Here is a 22602-nt window from a genome sequence, read left to right as displayed (position 1 = left end):
TACATGTACGTGTTTTATTTTGTTATGAAATTAATCACCTTTTATATTAGTAAAATACTGTGTTTACACGCGCGCGTACACACACACACACACACACACGCACGCACGCACACACACACACACACACAAAATTGCTGGAAGAACTCGAATAAAAACTGTAATATAATCTGTAATAAAAACTTAGTGTTCCTTAAATAACTTTCACAAATCAGTGAAAGACTGCAAACTGATGTAGCTTTCGATGACTTTCGCAAAAAATTCACAATATCTACAATAAAATCTAAAAAAAAAATCGTCTCTAAATATATGATTATAATATAATTACATGTATATTAATATTACCTATTTAGATAAGGCCACTAGTGGATAATACAGATATAAATGTTATAGTTAAGCATAAATTCAAAAGCAATGATCAATAATACGTAATATGTCCAGAAACGATCGACTATTGGTAAAACAAGGTTTGTATCACGAATTACGTGTATTGCGAATTTTTTTCAATGTACAAATAGTTTGTTATTGTCATATACTTTCATTGTAAGATGACATAATGCGAACAACATTTACATTGATATTACAGACAATGTTTCACAATTGCACAAAACTATTCTGGAAAATATCTTTTTTTACTCTGGACATATGTAGAATCTTTTTTGTTTTAGTTGCTATATTAAGAAGTCTATAATTATATATTATCATTAATAAACACTATATTTTTTTCTTTCTTAAGAATATGCAATTCTTCATTATTATATTTTGAGTATAAGATTTGTCTTCTTTTAAAAAGCTATTATGATACAATTCACGTGAGAGCTGTGTACAAACATGGTATTACAATTACAAAACTTACTAATGCCTTGTATTTTTATCAGAAAATCGTTCGTGTGTAAGTTTATTACACTTTTAAACATGCACGAAGAGAGATAAACATACTGCTGAAATCCGTTTCACAAAAATATCCGTACGCAAAAACATTTCCGTATAAATTCGAAGTAAAGAAACATTTGTCTCTGGTTACATCGTTCGCGTGTGTCTGGTAATCGAAAAATAACGGATTTATTTAATTCTATCAAAACTGTTTTTTGTTTTTCATTTTGCCACTCGATGTCGTTCAAATATCACGACACACTAGGCACTGTACATTGAGCATCGCTCGAGCCAGACTTCTTAGTCTGGCTTATATCGTGTGTTACAACGTCGACTCATGTATCACCGTCGTATTTGGATCGCTGCTGGCATTTTGAATTATTGCTGGCGATATATGTGGTGTCAACGTGATGGATGAAGTCTTTCGTACAGATTTTGGTGAAATCTACAATCAAATATACATATAATAAAAACTTAATTTAATTTAATTTTATTAATTTGAAAGTTTGAGTTGTTTGTTTTCTGTTTAATCGTATCGTATCAATAAACTCGTATCATAAATATAATAATCTAATTTCAATAATGTACTTTATATCTACCCATTCTCTTCTGCAAGGTGCTTCATCGTCCGAATAATGATCGATCTGCCCAATATCAGTTTCCGTCGCCGCGTTCCTCTTCTTTGGCTGCAGAGTCGCGTAATTGCCACAGCCTCTAGTAAAATTAGTTATGTTCTTCTCTTCGACGATCTTCTCCTGGCATAGTATCTCTTGCGATTTACTTTGTTTATTGTTTGTTACGTCACTAGTAGTTTTATTATTGAAATAAAACGGCGGCATTTTTGATACCCAGTGATCCAAGCCGGAACCAGCTGAACTCGTCGACGCCGCAGACGAATTTCCAGTGGAATTATTGGACAAGCCTCTTCGTTGATAGAACAGCATATATGCCGCGTTTGTTATCAGATTTGTGTCATTGACCGCTTCTACGCGCGTGTCGTCGAAGCAATACCATTGCGTGTCGTATGGATTTCTACAAAACGCAGTGTAATGTCCGCCTTGCAAATCCTGCCCGTGATGATTGCATATCGCGTATAGGTCGTAGACATTCTCGTCATACTTGGGGATATTGTGTTGCCGTGGTCGCGGCTTTTTCCAAGGCGACCAACCCAAACCGCCCAGACTACTGACATTATTGTGAGTTGTTTGGACGCCGTTGTGGGCAAGATGCGGCGTCATATCGAAGCCGTACAAAGGAAAGTCAACTAACATAGTCAATTTGGATGTTGACCGCTGCCTAGATTGCTGACGAAATCTCTTTAAGTGTATAACTAATATATCAGGCAACGACCAAAGGCCTAGTTTTTTCACAACTTCTTGTTTCTTGTTGCAATATGGACAATGCCACGCGTCTTCCGCTCCTAATATCTCCGCTCGTGTGTACAAATCGAAGCATTCTTCTAAAGTAACCGCGCCACCTAGTTCAGAATTAGTCTTTAACTGTTTCACACTGGCATGTTCCTCGATTGGATCACTGTCGTCCTGTATAATATTACACTTGGTGGCTTCGTCCCATTCAAGAATCAGTTTTACGTGTTGAGGACCTGAATCATCGGCACAAAGCGCCAACGCTTGCTCGATTTGTTCCGTGTAGAGCGGATGTTCTACACAAGGATCGATGCAGGGATGTTCATCTTGAACAGGTGTTGCCGCTGGATCTGCTACGCGAATGTTGAAGAGTCCTGGATTTTGACTGGTTGTGAGAACGTCGTCCGCCAGTGTACTATGCATCTCCTTCAGCAGAAGCTTCTGCAGATCCTCGTAGGAAGTTTCGCGCGACACTTGCATCGTGTACGGACTACCGAAACGTTGCTTTAGATCTCCCTTCACAAGTACGTTGATCCATACCAGCAAGATGTATGCTTGTTCCGTAGGTTCTTTCAATTGCGGCAGCTCAATGCAGTAAAGCGGATCGTTCTCCGTAATCACGGATAAAGGTTGACAGTCGGAGAAGGTTCTGTAAAAGTAACACATACACACACACACACACACACATATATATATGTTCCTTTACGTATATTCTTATATTTTTATATATATGTTCTTTTTCCTTTTCGTTTTCTATTATTGAAACATATACTATCTTTATATAAGTGACATGTAAGAAGCTTAGACAACGCAAAGTAATACAAACGCAATAAAATTGTTAAGAAAATTTGCTGTGTTTACAAAGTATTTTGCTCTTTTTGTAACATGAAATCGTAATCTACTCTTTTATATATACATATCTATTGTACTATTATTTGTATTATTTATTGTTTCCTCTTATTTAAATATATGTTTTTCGAAATTTGATGGAAAATTATAAAGAATTTACTTCAAACAGTTCTTTTTAGATATTCTTATGCTGTTTTTTATTGTCGTAATTTACCTGTGAAATCCTTCGTCATGGATTTCAGTCAGCAGCATGTGATTTTCATCCACTCCGGTATCGCTGGCGAGGATTTCTCGGAGTTCTCGTATATTTGCCGACTGATTCACGCTCACGCCAATCTTAACTTGCCGCGGTTGTTGAGAAGTGTAGAGAACGTTCACATAAAGATTCATCTGACGATGGTTCTGCGGTACTGGTACTGACACGCATAGAAAAGGATCAAAGGTGTTTGATTGTCGATGACATCTCGGACAAGTCAGACTAGACCGAAACTGTGCTTGGAACACAGCGTGCACGAATGAATTGTTACACCGCACATGATTTGCTAAAGTCTCGGCGGCCACAATGTCATCGGGTCTGCCAAAGGAATTCTGCAAACAGATAATCAATACTAAAGTATATAAATAATTAACATTCATAATTAACATTTTCGTTTATAAAAATTAATAAAAATTCTTTACAACTGCGTGTAAAAAAGGCTCAAATTTTTCTTTAACCTTTAGAAAAACCACTGTAATGGCTGAAACAACTGTTCGACTATCTTTTGAATTGTATTGTTACATATATACGTATCATACATGTATTTGAAATACATACAAACACGCGCGTACGCGCGCGTGAATATATACATATGTATAAGTCATACATATGTATACTTGTATATAAATATAAATATATACTTATATATATATATATATGTATATTTAATATATTTAAATTAAATACACACAGTATGAATATGCAGAATGGCTGAAAAATTTCTTTCAGGTCTCAAATTTTGGATACATATATTTTAAAAAATGTATACTTTTTTAGAGATACATATGTTTTGGAAACATGTATTTTGGATATATATATTTTGGAAATGTATACTTTTTTAGAGATATAATATCTAGTCTCTCTCGCCTGATAGGACGTCACTTTTCTAAACAAAAACTTAATAAAAATTTATCACAAAGTCTGTTAAAACAATGTATTGTGTGCAATGAATAAACTAAAGCATCGAATTTGTTATATGTATAATTATTTCTGTTCTACTAATTAAAACTAAACAACATAAGTAAAATAATAAATGAATTAAAAAGATTAATGCAAAAAAATTAAAACAAGAAAAAAAAAAGAAAAAAATAACAAGAAACATAAAAAACAGAAAAAGAGCTACAAAAACTTTCTTTATGCCCACGTTAGTTTTGGGTAACGCTAAAGGGAAGTTTCGTATCTGCTTTGGTTAATGATTTTGTGGTCCAACTATTAAAACTGAACAAAATCTGACTTTTGTAATCGTAACGAGCAATCTCGAGAAGCCTTATAAACAGTTTATTTTTTTATGTTAGACAACGTTCAGTTGTTTTTTCCTCTTTGAGGACTGGCCTCCTAGCCACTATAGTGGCTCTGAATTTGCGCGTTAACTTTATATAAGACGTTATATGTATATAAATTTTTAGTATCAAAAATATAAAATTTCAAAGAAAAAATGCTGATCTTCTAAATAAATACATGTATTCTTCGTTTTTTAAAATCAATCTAAAGTTCTTAAGGCTAAAGAATAAAATAGTTTTTGATTAAAGAAACATGTTGAAATCAACGGTAACTATTTTAAACAATAAAAAGTAAAAGAGTATAATTTGTATAATTTTTAACTTTATATATTTGATATGCGTTTGTGCATTGTGTCAATCTAATCGAAGTGAGTTTTTCAGTATTCGCAATTTGTAATCTGATTTACGTAATCTAACGGAATGGGTTTGAGGTAAAGCTGTCTGTTGCAGACATGCGCGCGAAACCGTATAAACGTCAGCGGTATTCCTTGCGTACGTAATCCTGCAAAGTTTGCGCGGCCAGCTGCGTCACTTTCTGGCCACATCGATGTTAACGTAAAACTCGGTTATCGCATAAAGTACATAACGACACTCATCATTTGTAATCCGTTTATGCTATTAATAAATCGCTCCGTTGTTGCTTGATGACATTTTTTTCCACGTCGCGTCGCGTCGGCACGCAACCGCCGACTGTCTCTCCGCTCTGCTACGCTCTCGCGATTTTCTCATTGCGGAAAGACGCGTTGCGGAATAGCACCGGCTGGAGAAAAGAATCTGACCGCGCTAAATATGCAAACTCTGCGAACATATTGTCGCTGATACGCTAAAATCTATGCACTCGTTAATGTATAAGTCTCGTAGTATTTAGCGGTCTAACGTTAAATGTTGTACACTGTACTGACATCATGTAACTTAACATCCCAATCTTATCTTAATACTTATATATTTCATTTCAGAAATAAAAATTTTGCAGTTTTTCTTATTCTTGATAAAATCTTCTCAATATTCTACAAAATACAATCATTATTAAATATATAAAACATACTATCTATATATGAGATAATAAACAGTGAATCTATTTTACTGTTTGCTGTAATGATATAATAACTGAATGATGTCGTTGCACCGCAATCACGTTCACTGCGACATGTTGATATTTTGTTATCATCATTTGTTTACATGTGAATATATTTACATCTCAGATATTCTTATATAAAATGTAATTTTGTTACACACAAGTGGAACACACAATTCAAGAACATTTTCGGATATCTAAGATTTTAATTGTGTCAAGTATATCGGGATTAAACTCTAATTAATAGAGTGTTATCATAAAATACATAGTTAAACATCTTGTTAAAACAAATATTAAATAATTTCTGTCTGCTTTTGCTTGCTTACTTAATTATTTTCTATTCAGTATAAATATGACTACGTGAAAGAGAGCTTCTTTAACAGGATGATAAGTATTGAGGTTAAGTTTTTATAGCCTTCGAGTGAGTTATAGCTCATGTGTTGGTCAAGATAAGATTTTATAAAGCACGAAAACTGTGAAGACACAAGTTAGCGACATAACATGCATCTAACGCATACAGAAAAAACTTTATTATCTACAACTATTTCAACTTGTTCAAAGTAGCGCAGAAGTTATTATTGACTAACCGCACATTGTATACGCGTGTACCTATATTTAATCGCAAAGGCGCGTACATGACATAACAATTTCAGGAAGAGAACTTAAATACAATGTCTTAAAAAATAAATTAAATTATATAATTAATAAAATAGAATATAACAAATAGACAATAAAATTTTAGATAAAATAAAAAAGAAATTATATAAAATTTATTATATATGTACGTACATAAATTGATGTATTATTATGTAAGTATATCACATGTTCTATATATACAAAATTACACTGATCAAGAGGCACGGTAGTGCCTCGCGCCAAGTTCACGCGCAACGAAGTGGCGCTCGAACTGCGCGAGCACACCGTGCCTCTTATACGCGAGATTCAGGCAATTCAGTGGAGGGGAAATTTGTAATCAGTCATTTCTTAACAACGACTTNTTTGTAAAACGGGTTTTTAGAGAAAGAATGTTTTGTAGTATATAAATGTTGTAAAACAGGTTTTATAAAGAAAGAAGTTTTTGGAGTATAAATAATTTATATTCCGTAACTTCTCTTATTATGTAATACAGAAACTCCGATGCATAATTGCAACAGATATCCATGTGGTGCACAATTATATCAAATTGCTTGACTTACACTTTAACAAATGACAATTGTCAATACTAAAGTATACGAAGTGATCGTCATTGCGTAGTTAATTCGGAATATCGCATCTGATATACCATGTCATAGGTAGGTAAAGCAGTGCCACGCAAATATTCGTTCAAACACGCCCGCTTTTCCGAAGTCGTGTAATTTATAACACGCAATGCGAAAAAAAACCGCAGAATGGCATAATCGACGAAGTCACACAGGATGTATTAGCGATCCGGTTGCCGGAAGTAATTTCCGATGCGTACGACTGGAACGATTCGACGCAGAGCTTACAATTGGTCAATGTCACGTCGGTGCATGTGCACTCGAAAATACGTAAAAACCACGAGTTACGTATGCGTACTTGTTTGTCGATAATCTTTGGTGTCTAAAATGATATTGCAACTAAATAAACCGAAGATGGATTATAAGATACTTTTTATTCTTTTAACGCAACATCCGTCTTTGCGAGATTGCGTTCGCAGAACTTTAAGTTAGTTATTGACAGCAATGCTTGCAATTGAGAGAAATATCAGTCGAATGGTATAATAGAAATCAAAAATTTCGATTTTGTATCATCGATCTTTTTCATGTAATCCTTTTAAAACGATTGTTGCAAAAATTTTTCAGAAGCGTGTTTTCTTGTGTGTTTTTATACACAGAGTTAATTATTATTATTATATACATATAGCGCAGTTGGATTGCACTTGCAATGAATAAAAAGAATTGTTGAGTCATGTATCGAGATTTTCGCTCAAATTTTGTCGGTACGTACATAAGTCATGTACGAGCAAAAATAAAAGCGAATATGTATTATTAGCGGAAGAATATTCGAAATAAAAACAAGAAACCAATGCATCTTGCCTATATTCATGTAATAAACTACATGTATCAGTTACTTATACAATATTTGTAAGTAGTATTTTTCAATTTGTTTTTTAATCTTACCTACTTCATACAAAATCAGAAAAATGAAAAGAATACGTTGGATGTGGAAAAAATGATAGACGTAACATTTTTAGATGTCTATGTATTTGTGCCAAAACTATGCATGCTTTATTTATTCAATAATTTATTAAGATTGGCATGGATAAGTTGTACGAGTAAAGTACGAAAATGCAGCACATTGTACACGACGAGACGCGCGAAAAGCACACGTTGGCGCCGGATGACAGTAGTTAGCCCACATATATACGCCGCAATTCGCAAAAGCGCTCGGCAATGCAAACTGATAACTGGATCTCCATGGCCTCGTTCAAGGCCAGTCCTCGTTACGGTACTAACTCCCGTCTGACCGTCCGGCTCCGGTTTCTTCGTGAAGATGTATTCTCGCGCTAGCGACGTTGACGTTCGGCGACCATAATATATACGCACATACATACAATACGTATGTACATGCAATTTCTTCGAGAAGCAGAAATGTGCAAGATGTGCTCTTTACTCGAAACTGCGTGAATACAAAAGCTTGTAGACAAGTGTACGCACGGCACTTGACGTCTCTCTCCCTCTCTCTCTCCCTCTTCTTTCCTTAATGTTTTTGTTTAATTATTCTACTATCAAATTATAAAAACTTGTCAAACTAAAAATGTAACTTTCTTTATAAGAAAAAAAGAAGCGCACACAGTTTTAAAAGACGACGACACGTTCGTTATTGATACTCACAATCAGTTCGTATCGGTTTGTTAGGCTGAAGAATAATATCTTGCTGGCTCAACAAATGATTTAAAACTAAGAAGTAAACGATAAGATAACAATACAAATAAAAGAAGATACAAATATACTGAAAAACATCTATATTACAGATAGAGGTACTATATATACATTAAATAAAAAGCAATAACTATTTATTAAACTAAATATCAAAATTAAAAAATAAATAAATCAATTAAAAATATGCCTAATCTTATTTTTTTGTTTTTTCTTATAAAGTTTGTGTAATATTTTTCATATAAATATATATATATATACATATATAAAATTTTCTTATGTTATTTAATCCGCACAATTATATTAAAGTGCGGTGCTGGAAAAAATGCGACATCAGTGATACGATCGACAATATTGTTACCTGATGTAAGTGATAATAAATGATAATTATTTTAACGTTTACACAATTTCATGATATACGTAATAAATAATAATAAATAATATATAATCATCATGTTTAATTCAAATGGTTTGGATGGTTATAACATGTTTTAAATATCAGTTATTATCAGCTTTAAAATTTTATAAGATTAGTAGATTTTTCATTATTTAACCCCATCATAGTATCATAGTTTCATCTCGTATTATCTGATATATCCGATAAATCTTAGTAATTAATTATATCAAGTCCCAAGCAACTTTTTTTAAGAAAATGCAATATAAATAGAATATATATATCTTGCCAAATTCTTTGCGCTCTCCTATTTTTTTCTCCACTCAACATTTTACTCTTACTCCGTCGACACCTTGGAATCTCAATGTTGAAAAGCGTAGCACGTATTTTCGAACGTAAAGCAAATTTGGGTTAAGGTCTCGAGAATGGTCATTTGTCGATTGCCTCGTTTTGCGAGAAGCAGTAAATAAAAATTGTGGAACAATCTATCGTAAATCAATTTGTCTACTATACTTTTAGTTGTTTAGAAGATATAGTCTTATTATATTATATCTTATTATATTAATATGTAAAGCGATTTACACACACAAATAAGATAAATATTAATATAATAATAAATATTATATACATATTTATATACATTTATAACACATATATAAATATTTATATACATAAGTAAATATTTATATTACTTTATGAATTACGTCAGAATAGTTTATTCTCGGTTTCCAATAGGTTATTCAACATTATAGTTTGTTTTTGATAAACAATATCCAAATATATTCAAACATATAACAAATAAACGAAACGTCTGACAGTCCCTACAATAATAAATATATCTACCAAAACAATTTGACCGGCTCGTATTGGCCCCTTTCTTCCCTGTGACAATTTCACGAGCTTAAAAAGAACAAGATATATTCAAACAATTGTAAAAGGCTATTTTCTTTCTTTTATATATGTATATACATACATACACATATATACATATATAGATATATACATACATACATACATATATATATATATGTATATATACACACAATATATATGTAAGTATGTATATATACTTATTTAAGTATACTGTGCTTTCTTCCTCTCTTTCTTAAATACGTTACTGTCACCTTTCGTTTATATAGAAAACTATTCTACTGTAAAGAAAAGTGATTACAATCCTGTGTGATTGCATTCCTTCTTTTAACTAATAATTATCTTCAACAAATAATACTTCTTGATAAGTCTCAAAATATATTCAACTTATAATAAATTTAAGAAAAAATCGTTATCATGTTACTTAGAGAAAAAGTTCTCTTTAACAGAATTTCATTGAACTTCATCCAAGAAAAAAAGTGAAGTTTTGTTTTAATTTAATATTTTTTTGAAGTATTAAACTTTTATTTACTAAGATCTAAAATGCATCTTGAATAAATTTTATACGTATACGATGAATTTATACTTATTTGCGAATGTATAAAAAATTTATGAAATAAATGTATAAAACACATTTATAAAAAATACTTAAAACAAGTAATATTTATATTAATGCATTTTTTGTGTGCGTGTAGCAGCCAGTAATTCAAAGAGAACAGTAATAATATGTTATGTCGTTAAGATTTTAATCCGAGAATTATTTTCAAAAGGATAAAAGTGTCAATAAGTTTTTGGCAAAACCCAGAAAAGCTATTAGAAAAAGCTGCTGGCTGCCGAAACATTCCTTCTTAAGATAAGGCAGGTAGCTCCTGTTTGCAACGAGAATCTTCTTGCTGTCTTAAGCCAGATTGCGCCTGTCATCTTTATTGCACTTCCGGGCCTCAAGAGAACACGTGTTTAGTTTGAGATAGACGGTTATTCTTGGCTTGTCCATTCGCGACAGAAGTGTCGGATGAGACGTGCTGAGAAAGAACGCTTTGCGTGCTTTGGCGGGCTTTTCGCTCACAGTCGTCACGCACGCGAGATTGTTCGTGCTAAAATATCGCTCGTGTGTAGCAGTATACCTACGCACCGCATGCGTGCTCGGCTCTGTATGCACAGGTTTGTGGAGAAAGAAAAAGAGAAAGAAAGAGAGAAATATATATATATATATATATATACATATGACAGAAGAGAGAAAAAGACTGCAGCGGCGAGCTTTCGTTGAGCGTCTCTCACATTGCTGGCCACGACGATCCAGAGAGAAAGTTTCTTTCGTCATGACGACCACTAGCCTGATTAAATTACCGCCGTAGAATGTGTTTAATTGCTTGCTACGCCTGCTACGTTTTTTAAATAGCCGTTGCGTTATTCGTCGTAGCAATTTCTGTCGAGTTTCTTGAAATCATCAAAGATAGTTTAGCCATAATTTCAATAGGAAAGAAAGTATCAATTACAAAGAACTTTTAAACAATATTTGTTAAAATAAAATAAATGGTCGTGTTTGTGTGTTGTAATATAAATATTATAACATTCCACTAAAAACGTCACTAGTAAACGATATTTCAACATTACGGTTTTATAATGCTTTGGTTACTCTTTATAAAACTCAAAATAATTCAGAACTTATTCAAATGTTGATTTTAATCAGTGTATTTTCATATAGAAAATAAAAAATACGTTTTTATTATAATTTTTCTTTAAATTATTAAATATTATATCTATCAAGACAATAATATTTGTCATGGCACACACAAAGTTGGATTACTTAGATAAATACAATACTGATACATACATTTTTTTAAATTATTATTCTTGTTATATTTACGATATATAAGAGCATTATTGTCAGTTTAGTTTCTGTTTCAGGTCAAGATACAGCGAGTATTTTTTGTTTACCAAGAGCGCGATACACACGTGGTGCATCGTCATTTTCAAGTATGTCGACTTTTTGTTTCGGTATATTACTAAAAATATACTTGACGCAGTAAAGTCGAAAAAAATAGAAAAGAACGGAAATTTTTTTCTTCTTAAAAAAATGACAATTTTTTTTGTGATTGTGTATCAAACACAAAATTTAGAAGTCAAATATCATTAGTCGAGAACTTTCGTATTATCACAAAAAGAGAAATAATATACAAAATTGTATAAAATTCTCTTAATTTCTTTTTTTTAATTATTTTTTTTAACTTTTAAAGGCTATCATGGGGTAACATTTTACCCCATATAAATTTCGTTTTAATCAGTGTTATGAAAAAACGTAACCACTGGCAACACTAATTTTATGAATATTATTCGTAACATTAAAGTTTTTGATTTCTAAAATAAAAAAATATATACTGAAGTAAAATTTCACCCATGATAACATTAATAGTGATTTTGTATGATAGCTTTTTTAAATGTTAATATATATTTATATAAAACTTCTATCAATTAAAAACACTAAATTTTTAAAGATAAAAACTCAAAACTTACACCACAAATATGATCATAAATAATTTGAAATCATATAAAAATTTCTCATATATCAAAATAAAAAAAGATTTATATATGAAATATGTGCACGCGCAAAAATATCAAGTTAGAAAATGAGAATATCAGCTGTCATTTTTGCAAGAAGTAAAAGCGTTTTTCTCTCTTTTACGAGACTCGTAATTTCTGCGCATTCCGAGCGCTCACTTCGCGCGGATTACGACCGATAATTGCTCCGACCGCAATGTGCTTTCTGTCGCTTACCTTTATGATTTTGTACTTTTTCTTAGTTGCCTGATTGAGATCCTCGTGCACCTTGTCAAGCAGCCACAGAAGAAACTCCTGGGCGTCGTGTTGCAGATTGCCACGGTACTGGCTCCCGTACTTGTCGACGACGCTCTTGAACGCGGTGCTCATCTCCGGATCATACTGACAGCTCCATATCGCCTTGAGCAACAGCGCTAACTGCTCTGTGATTTCGCCCTTGGTGCCGTATTTCTTCGAATTGAGCTTGTTGCGGCGCGACAGATCGACCTTGTACTGATCCAGCACGAAGTACTCGGCGAGGATGTCGGTGTGGGACAGGCATTGCAGCACCGCGTTCATGAAGCACGTGTTGCCGTGATTGCGTAGGCCTATAACACCCGGCACGCGATCCGGCGGTATATGCGTTGGTCTCGGCGGCGGCGGTACCCTGATGTCGCCCGCACTCGAGCCGAGATCCTCGGCAACGATGGTACGTTGGTAGTGATGGTGGTGGTTGTGGTGAGACGCGCTCTTGTGGCTCTGCGCGCCAACCGCAGACATGTGCCGCACTATCTTGCTCATGAACTTCTTCCAAGAAGGTCGACGGAACACCTTCTTGCCGAGCGGTCGCTCCTGACACTCTTGAATCTGCCCGGTCTGATGCTGACTGCCATATAGCAATCTGCCATGTTGCTGCATACTTTCCGCGTTCCGCGCGTTGTTCCTGGCGTTCTCCTTGGCGTTTATTGACGCGCCGTTGTTGGCGTCTTTCGTGTCACCGTGGGTCTGCGATTGTTGTTGTTGTTGTTGCTGTTGCTGCTTGGGACGTCGCCGAGACATCCTGCTATTGGCGCTTTGAAACGGGTTTCTCGGTAATGTAAAGGTGCGCTTGAGCCGCGTGGCGCCGCGCGGCTCCGCGAGTTTAACCTCTTCCTCCACGCCCAGCTCACCCGCCGACACCGATTTCATCACCGATGTGCCGTCGCGATCGTCCGTTTTCGCAGCGTTCATCGCCAGCCACAGCCAGTTTTTGTGGCGCGCGAGATCACCACCACCACCACTTTGGCCACGGCGTGTAGGCGATCGCGGTCGCTACGCTCTCGCCTCACATCACGCGAGCGTTTATTTCCCGGTGCCGAGGATATATCGTTCGCGATCCCCGTGCGCCACGACGACGACGACGACGACGACGACGACGATGACGACAACGACGACGACGATTGTACGCACGGTACAATCGACACGCACGTTACACGACACGTCGCCTGCACGTCTCGTATGTGCGGCCACAGCCGAACGCGTTCGTACGTTCAACACTCTCGCACGAAAACTACACCACAGCGGCCATTTGCCGCGAATCTACGGGATTTCACACAACGTCGAATCGAGACCACGAATCACACGCGAACTACTTTGATGGGACACGGTTGTATCGTGCGATCACTGCGACATCTAGAAATTTGCGTGGAATCATTGCGGTTTATATTGTCTGCGATAAGTGTTTCTTTGCTCGATAAAGAAGAAACTATACTTTTTTTGCAACTGTAGGCTTTCAATAAAAGATCTATAAAAGAATCTTTTTTAATATATTACCAAGATTAATTATCTTACTGCGCGGAATACGTTTTGTTAAAGAAAGATTGTAATTCGAATAAAAAATATGTGTTGTTATAAGTAATGAGCGTGAAAATAAGACATTCAACATATTGTGTAAAATATAATAATAAAATGTATATTTTTTTGGTAGTAACTTTAGTTTATCTTTTTTTAGGCTTTTTTTTATCAGAAAGTTATCGTGAACGTTTCCTTACTAACGAAGCGTTCCAACAAAACCAATATCGCATCAAATAGATCGTGTATATTGTAGTATTGTTCCTTTTCTATCGTTGTTTTTTCACTATATAATAATATAGTCAATTCAGAAAAAACTCTTTCTACTTTGTGAATTTGCATATTTTATCTTCTTTTACAACAATTCTCGATTTTATTCAACGCTTTACACCGTGAAAGAATATTTGGCGGTTCCAACCACAAATGTAATTGTATCTTCAGTGTGTGTGGGAGTTGTACATGATTTGCACATATGCCTCTTCATACATAATCCGTCGTTTATTTCTTATCGATTTCCATAATAATAGTTACAAGATATTATAATATATTGTATATTATACTATACGTACTATATTGTACCATAATAAATTATATTTGTTTTTTGTTTAGAGGTGAGAACACGTTCTTGTATCTTTTGTACATTACAAGTTTTTAATGTACAATAAAATTATTTAGCAGCTATTTTGCTGATGTCGATTAAAATATCGACGAAATAATTTTGACACTGGTTGATTTGTCCATTTAAGCGTCTTTCTAAGTCGCACAACGCTCTTCAATATGTGTGAGATTTTTCACGACTAAAGTAATTATAACATAAAAATACATATGTAATAAATACCGATGCAAATGGTAAGATCATTCCAATATCCATTGAATCTAATAATATATTCATAAATAGCACTTGTTATTTACAAAAAATAAAATGCGAGATGCTGATTGACGATTATATTACTGACTAGATCAGCGACAAAATAGAGAAATTCGATTTTCAGTTTGGTTGTTTAATTTTATTTGTGATACGTGTATGCAACCAATTTGTTCACTAAAATAATTAATATCATAAAAATGGTTGAGATAAAGAGAGAGTTATCTTTCAAGAATAAGATCGAATCTGTCCTATATTTATAAAAAAAACATTTCATAAATCGATATAATTTTGCTGAGTTCACTTTTCGATGCAGCAAAAAAAAACATTTCTTACGCCAATTGTCGTGTCTCCATTGTTATAAATAAATAGTAAATATTTTTTTCTTGTGCATTTAATGCATCGAAATCTAAACTTCTTAAATTTATCGATTTTAATCTCTAATCGCGTACAAGTTATCGAATACTTGTTTAACGTACACAACTGTAAAGCGACAATCACGATAAAGAAAACTCTCGGTTAACGAGTACGACTTTTAGTCTTCGTCTGATTTGACCAAGGGATGAATAGCCATAGAAGCACCCGAGCAACTCACGGTGTTCTGTATGTAATCCTGAAAGTTGCTTTCAATTACCCACATATATCTCTTAAAACCAGGAACTACCTGAGTTGGCAAACGACAATCGTCACCGGCTTTCTGCACTTGGAGAAAGTTCTCCGGTGTGAAGGGTGTCTCGGTGTTCCACAAGTAGATATCGGATTCACCTAAAAAATAAGAAAATCATTCTTAATTAGAGATTTGATTGAAACATAAAACTATTTACAAGAACTGTCCACAAATTATATCTGTTATTTTACGGAAAACTCCGTTCTGAAATAACTGATTGAAAAGAGTACGTTATTACAATCCACTTTAATTAATAGATATAAAAGACCAACTTACCCTTGTTTCTAAAGAAAATAGAGCAGCCATTGTCAGTTCCGAGAAGAACAATCTTCTGTCTCTTCGGTCCGATATCAATAACCGATCCTTGTGAGATACCTTTTCTCAGATTCTCTGCCTTGATTGCGAAGAGCCTGTTTGATCCCAGGTAAGTGAAGTATGCCACAGGCGTGCCGCAGCTCTTTTTCACCAGCGTCAAGTAAAGAACGTCTCGTCGATCAACGCCAACAGTGACGGCATTTGGAAGAATCACTCGGTGTCCTTTATCGGCGGTGACGTTGTAGACAATGATGGATTTAGAGGCGGCATCAGTTACGTACACAAACACCTGACCATCTTCCGCATAATCGATCGACAGATATTGTAAACGAGACATCGGATTCACCAGAGGAGTCAAATCGATCACCTTAACTACCTGCAAGATACGTATGTATTGTTACGAAATTCTTAATTGCTTTTTATTTTAAGAATGTTAGAAATTATAAATTTTTAAACAGTAGCTCTCAGCAAAATGTTGCTGTAACTAACATAGTGGCAATAGTATTAACAGTAAAAATATTAACATTTAAATATTTTTATATTACTTTCAAGACTGTATTTATGTTGAGACATCATAAAATTACCTAATATCTTCACTAGTGTCGCAAAATTTTAAGTTCTCTTAAACAAAAAACTTATTGAACAGAATTTTTTGCTAAATATTTTTAAAACATATTTTGTCAGATAACATTTGTGAGAGAGAGAGAGAGAGAGAATTAATGTGAGTTTAAAATTCTGTAACTGTTTTTTCTTTATTTGTTGTTGTAATTTCATACCTTTCCAGTTTTTACGTTAATTCCGACGACTTTCGGAGGGCACCTGCGTACCGGTTGTTCCAAAGTGTTTACTATACCAACATCTAATACCCATAGGATGTCTTGAATGTCCAGAGCTATGTCCACTACGCTCTGTAGCGCCTGACAATTGCCTTCCTCCTGAATCGCCCAGCAAGGGAACGGTGTCATTTTCGGCGCTACGGAGTCCTTCGCAGTGTTTTTCAATGACATGACACCTAAGGTGAACGGCACACCGGACTTGTAACGCGGCAATGCCACAATTGCATCGTCTTTGTAGATCTGCATCCTTGTAGCAATGATATTTCTGGGGACATAACGTCCACTCGTTTCGTAGATGTTCTTGGTGCTCTGACATGGCCAGTCCAAGCTCTGACCGGACAGGATAAACGACAGATCCGAAAACAATTGCTTCTCAGACATTACCAACGATAAACTAGTTGCCAGAATAATCAGGCACAGAGCGCTCTTTGGAATTCTCATCCTGCGCCCGTATTTTACAACGCGGTTTTTTATACAATAATGTTTTGATGTTCTGTAAAAAGACACAATGACTAAAATTGAGTTAATAGATTATTCTCTCTCGAAAAAATCGATATGTTTTGCTTGTGATATTTCTACTTTTGATAAAAACTTTTGTCTGTTCTTTTTGAAAGAAAATTTCATAAATACTGAGATTAAAGTCGATGAAATTAATAATAAATCTATGAAAAACAATATATAGATGTATATTTTATATGTATATATATATATATATAACATATGAATAAATAACGTTTTTAAATCTGAAGACATATAAATATGGAAACTTACGAGATTCGTGTAATCTCAGTCAGATGAAAATCTTCCAATGTGCGAATCATTTATACGACCTTATACTTATATACTTATACATGTTGTTTATTATGAACTGCTTATATTTGTACTGTATTGGTTTTTCTTGTGCAATAGTTTACGACAACTGTCTCATTCAAGGCTATTGAAATTTAAAAAGAAGATGTATTTCGTGACAACATTCTTCAACGCTGTTTATAAATAATGTAAAATTCAGGAAGACAAAAAAAAAAAACAAAATTGTTTAGAAAACAATAAAGCAGGAAGTGCAATAAATTACACATTATTTGATTTATTTATTGTACTTGTCTGATTTCTGCACTTCATAAATTAATAACATAATGATCGCGTATTGTTTGATACTTCCGGTAAATTTAGTACATCAACGTCTGCGCAAAGAATTCCTTTTACAAACGTGTTCACGCCGACTTGCTACCACGACTAAATATTTGTTAAATATTTTGCAACAAGACTCGAACATAACAGGAATATAAAATTGGCGCAATTCGGAGGATCTTACAGTTTACGATTCCATCGCCGAGAAGAAACGCGTACAAGAAGCGTTTGTTTGAGAGACGGAAAAAACTTACGAAAAGAGCAACAAAGATGATTACTTTACGGACGGTGGCGTTCATCGTCGCCGTCGGTCTCGTCGGTGCCGAACAGATCCAAAAGACAGTTGAAAAGAACATCCAATGGACTGGCGGATCCTTCGAATGGCCTTCTCCAGCTACTAAGAGCTTATTCAGAAACAGCAATCGTTACATCTCGAAGAACGTTCTCTCTACCAGAGTTGCAATCTACAAGGACGATGCTATCCTTGCCTTGCCCAGGTACAAAAAGATACATAATTTATAGCTTTATAATAATTTTTAATTGATATTAATTACTTACGGAAAGTAAGTATATATACAATTTTCTCTAACTGTAATAAAGCTTTTTTAAACGAGGAAAGCTCTTCGAAGTTTATTTTAGAAAACATATTTGGACAAAAAAGAAAAAAGTCGCAAAAAACAATCATATCTATTATTGTCACTTACATGTTACAAAACATTCTGCCGCAATAAACTAGGTTTAAAGCGAGTCAATTGTATTTTTACTCTTCTACTCAACGTAATCGAAATCGTTGCTTTCTTTTATGGTAACTAAATCCGGTTTAAAGAGTAACCGCATTCTTCAGTATTGCTCGTTTGGTTAGAGGATTTGTAAGAAAAAAGTACGCTTGTTGCAAATCATGTTCTTTCAGTAACGAGTCGATATACGTAAAGTTGGTCCTCACTAGTAGGTTGTGGACAGTACACATAGAAATCGTTAATAGGCTGTGTTTGACGTAGAAGGCGATTGTAACACGCGACCATAATCATGATTTTAAAGAAAATACGAAGTAATTATCTGTTTAGATTATTGTATAAAAATAAATAATAATAACTTAAAGTTTTACTTTAAATACACACATGACGAATCACATGATTATAAACTTTTTCAAAGGTCACGTGATGATATGAATGCCACGTTTGTACTTTTAATAATTAACGTTATGACATTAGAAGACTACTGTGTATCTCTGTCTTGGTTCGTAAAGGACGTATGAAATTTTTATCTATATAGATGTGAATAGAACTGAAACGTATTTTGTTCAACGGTAAAAGCATATACTGTAATAACAATATCTTCATCGTGCACACCGTTTTCTTTTACGTAATGTGTGTTATTAATCTTATCAGTAGCGATTTTAAAAGATTAACGTGCAATGTTCCTGGATTGTTGCTAAAATGTACTGTTTTTTTATGACACTTACTATCGATTGATAAATTGTAACAGTTTACTCACAAACTATACATACATATACATATATATATATATATATATGTGTGTGTGTGTGTGTGTATAAATATATATATAATATCTTCTTAATATCTATTTAATGTTTTCTAGTGAATAAATATTATGTAGGGTTAAAAAAGATCAGTTGATAATTTTACTTTGTTTTAGATTCTAAAGTTGAAAATATTTTTGTCAGATTTAAGCCTGGCGTGCCGGTGACCTTAGCAAAAGTTTCCTTGAAAGACAAGAATTGCCAACAAGCCACTCTTTCCGCTTTTCCTTCCTGGTCGATTCAAGAAGAAGGCACGTGCTCCGCGTTACAGAATGTCGTAGACCTTTATTTGGATCCTCAAGAAGTTCTTTGGGTTCTGGACACGGGTATCGTAAACTCTCTGGAAAAGTCTGAACGTAAATGCTCACCAAAAGTTGTTGCTCTGAACGTACGAACCGGCAAGGTAAGATAATATATTCTAAGACAAATGAGATATAAAATGACGTAAAAGACTTGAATTGCTTATTATCATATCTACTTATAATCTTTGTAATATTTGCGAAGCTTACAAGATTAAAAGCGATACGACATAAAAAGAATTCTTAGAATCAAAGAATTTACATTGTTTATGTGACAAGCAGTAGATCTTATTTCTTTCAGTCTTGCAAAATTTCCAGTGTTTTTTATATAGAAAAAAGAAAATAGAAAGAAGTTTCCAAAACGCCATTACACTTATTATTAATTTATTAGAAAGAAGTTTATTGTATATTTTCTGTTCTACTTATATAATTTCTTGTTAGCTATGCGTTTTGTAAGCTCATTTGTGTTACTCATCCGTGTCGCTTTTTCTTTTTCTCACATTTTTATGCAATGTGAATTTCAAACAACTCTTCTTACCGTAACAAATAATCGTCATGAATAAAAAAGAAATAAAAAAGTGTTTTTGAGATAAGATCTTCTCAAGAGAGAAATCAGAATATCAAAGATTACGTAATTAGTGTTTTTCACATTTGAGAAGTTCAGTTTAAAGTTTTAAAGTGTTTAATTTTTTATACTAAATGTGTGGCATTCACAAAATAACAGAAATGTTTTGTCGTAGGTCGTAAAGATCGTCGATTTGTCCGGTTTAACGAGTGTTTCGTCCCGATTGCAATACGTGGTAGCGGACTACAATCCAGACGGTCGCGTCTTCATTTACGTGTCGGACGCAGCTACAAGAGCGATCCTCGTATACGACGTGACTTCTGGTCGCGGCTACCGCGTCGTACTTCCGGAAGCGGTGACACTAAACTGCAGCCGACGTGACGTGCTATATCTCGCGTTGATACGCCATCAGGATGGTAGCACCTGCTTAATTTTTACGTATCTCGGTAGCAATCGCGTGTTCTCCATTCGCACGGATCACTTGCGCAGCGGCCACACGCAAGGCAAAATTCATGACCTCGGACCAAAGCCAAAACGACTGATCATTCTGGGAACCGACAACGGCAACGCGCTTTTCTTCCGTTACGAGGGCGACTCAGAAGTTTACAGATGGGACAGCACTACATCGTTTCAACCGGCAAACTTCCACGTTGTGTATAACAGTCAGGAATGCGCCTTGGCGACGCACATTGTGCCAGATTACAAGCGAGGACGGATGCGCGTACTCGAGAGCAACTTCCCGGATTACATGCAGGGCACCGTCGGCTGCGGAGCCAATCACGCGTTAAACCTCATGTAGAACAAAACCATGTTTCCGCTTCGTTGCAAACGATCTCTACGTGTGTCGAACACGATCGTTTTGAAAAACAACTGGTTGTTCCAACTGTTTGTGTGACCGATAATTTGCAACAATATTTATAATTTCGACAAGTTCTATCTTTCTCTCTCTTTCTTCCCATGCTATATAGATGCGAACCGATGTGATTTCTTATCGTGTCTTTATTATCGCACGAATGTGTATTATAATATAGCGATATCATTTTTTGTGTGTCTCTGTAGTGTCGAAATGTGAACTCTCTGAAATTATATCGACTGCGATGCGTTTTTTGCATCGACAACGCGAAAACTCAAACAGTAAGCAAAATGTCACTTACTGATGTTCAACGGATGGACAAATAAACATGTTACAAAAAAAATTTGTGATTTTTATCTCCTCTTGATGAATGCGAGATGCGTATTATTAGACATTTATCTTGAATCGGTTATGCATCGATATATTGCATCAGTGCGGATAAGAATATTAATTATTTTGTTCTTTTTAATTATAATTAAACGTTTAATCTGCAAAGCAAGTAACCGTTAGCGTTAAATGTCTATATACATACATATCATATATCGTATACATTTTCTTTTAAAATTTATTTACACACACAATTCAAGTACTTAACTATATTTTATAATCTAAAATTTTTGTATATTTGTTTTAAACTATTCCGTAGATCAAAGATTTGTTTTATTGCTATGCTTTAATCAAATTACGCAAGGCTTTCGTAACAAGTTTTATTTGTTTATAAAAAGAAAAAAGAAAACGATTAAGCATTATGCGTAAAAAGATCAATAACACATCATGTTTTATACTTAACAAAAAATTTGCTTTTTTTACATCAATTTATTTATTTCTATTTTTGAAAAGAATGTTTAGAGTGTAATAAATTCAGCTTTAGTAGAGAGGATTCAATTTTCAATTCCACTATTATCAAAACAGATTTTCTCTTTCATTCTTTTATATTTAAATAACTAGTAGCTTTTTGCACCAAATTTAACGAGTATTTCGAGTTTTGTATTTTTATGTTTGCTGTAATTTATACACTTGAGACAGAACTATGTGATCTCAATGTTAAACTTTCATGAAAATTGATATCCACACAGGATAGAATTACCTTCCTACTCTTGTACATATGATATAGAAGCAGAATATACGGATTAGATGGATTTATAATTGCGGTACTTTTTGCTATATAGAATTTGTTTAATTTGTTAATTGTAATCTGTTTTTAAATGTTTGAAGTTTTACATTATTTTTTTATTTTTGGTAATTATGCAGTTATACGGACTATTTTCCGATCTCAACAATTTTGACATATGTTATCAAGGTCAC

General features: G+C 34.2%; 3 protein-coding genes across 4 annotated transcripts; 1 reads left to right on the top strand and 2 right to left on the bottom strand.

Annotated features, from left to right (window-relative positions):
* Window positions 1-688: 688 nt before the first annotated feature.
* LOC109858459 (ubiquitin carboxyl-terminal hydrolase 31-like) lies at window positions 689-14007 on the bottom strand. Its single transcript, XM_020435776.1, has 4 exons — window positions 12637-14007; window positions 3301-3674; window positions 1470-2886; window positions 689-1315 (listed from the first exon to the last, which is right to left on the bottom strand). Exons 1-4 carry the CDS (start codon window positions 13627-13629, stop codon window positions 1193-1195), a joined length of 2907 nt encoding a protein of 968 aa, XP_020291365.1. The 5' UTR covers window positions 13630-14007; the 3' UTR covers window positions 689-1192.
* Window positions 14008-14506: 499 nt separating this feature from the next.
* Window positions 14507-17733, bottom strand: LOC109854638 (protein yellow). Of its 2 annotated transcripts, none has more exons than XM_020427979.1 (4): window positions 17684-17733; window positions 16853-17405; window positions 16038-16452; window positions 14507-15859 (listed from the first exon to the last, which is right to left on the bottom strand). In XM_020427979.1, exons 1-4 carry the CDS (start codon window positions 17731-17733, stop codon window positions 15630-15632), a joined length of 1248 nt encoding a protein of 415 aa, XP_020283568.1. In that variant the 3' UTR covers window positions 14507-15629. The 2 variants fall into 2 exon arrangements, with proteins under 2 accessions (XP_020283568.1, XP_020283654.1); XM_020428065.1 differs by having other exon boundaries at window positions 14508-15859; window positions 16853-17424; window positions 17684-17725.
* A 435-nt stretch (window positions 17734-18168) lies between these two features.
* LOC109855317 (protein yellow) lies at window positions 18169-21676 on the top strand. The gene is made up of 3 exons (XM_020429493.1): window positions 18169-18537; window positions 19725-19983; window positions 20620-21676. Exons 1-3 carry the CDS (start codon window positions 18311-18313, stop codon window positions 21241-21243), a joined length of 1110 nt encoding a protein of 369 aa, XP_020285082.1. The 5' UTR covers window positions 18169-18310; the 3' UTR covers window positions 21244-21676.
* Window positions 21677-22602: the final 926 nt, after the last annotated feature.

Source organism: Pseudomyrmex gracilis, unplaced genomic scaffold (assembly GCF_002006095.1).
Source record: "Pseudomyrmex gracilis isolate BER0280 unplaced genomic scaffold, ASM200609v1 scaffold_0, whole genome shotgun sequence".
NCBI classification, from domain to species: Eukaryota; Metazoa; Arthropoda; class Insecta; order Hymenoptera; family Formicidae; genus Pseudomyrmex; species Pseudomyrmex gracilis.
This window is presented reverse-complemented; position numbering and strand designations above follow the sequence as displayed.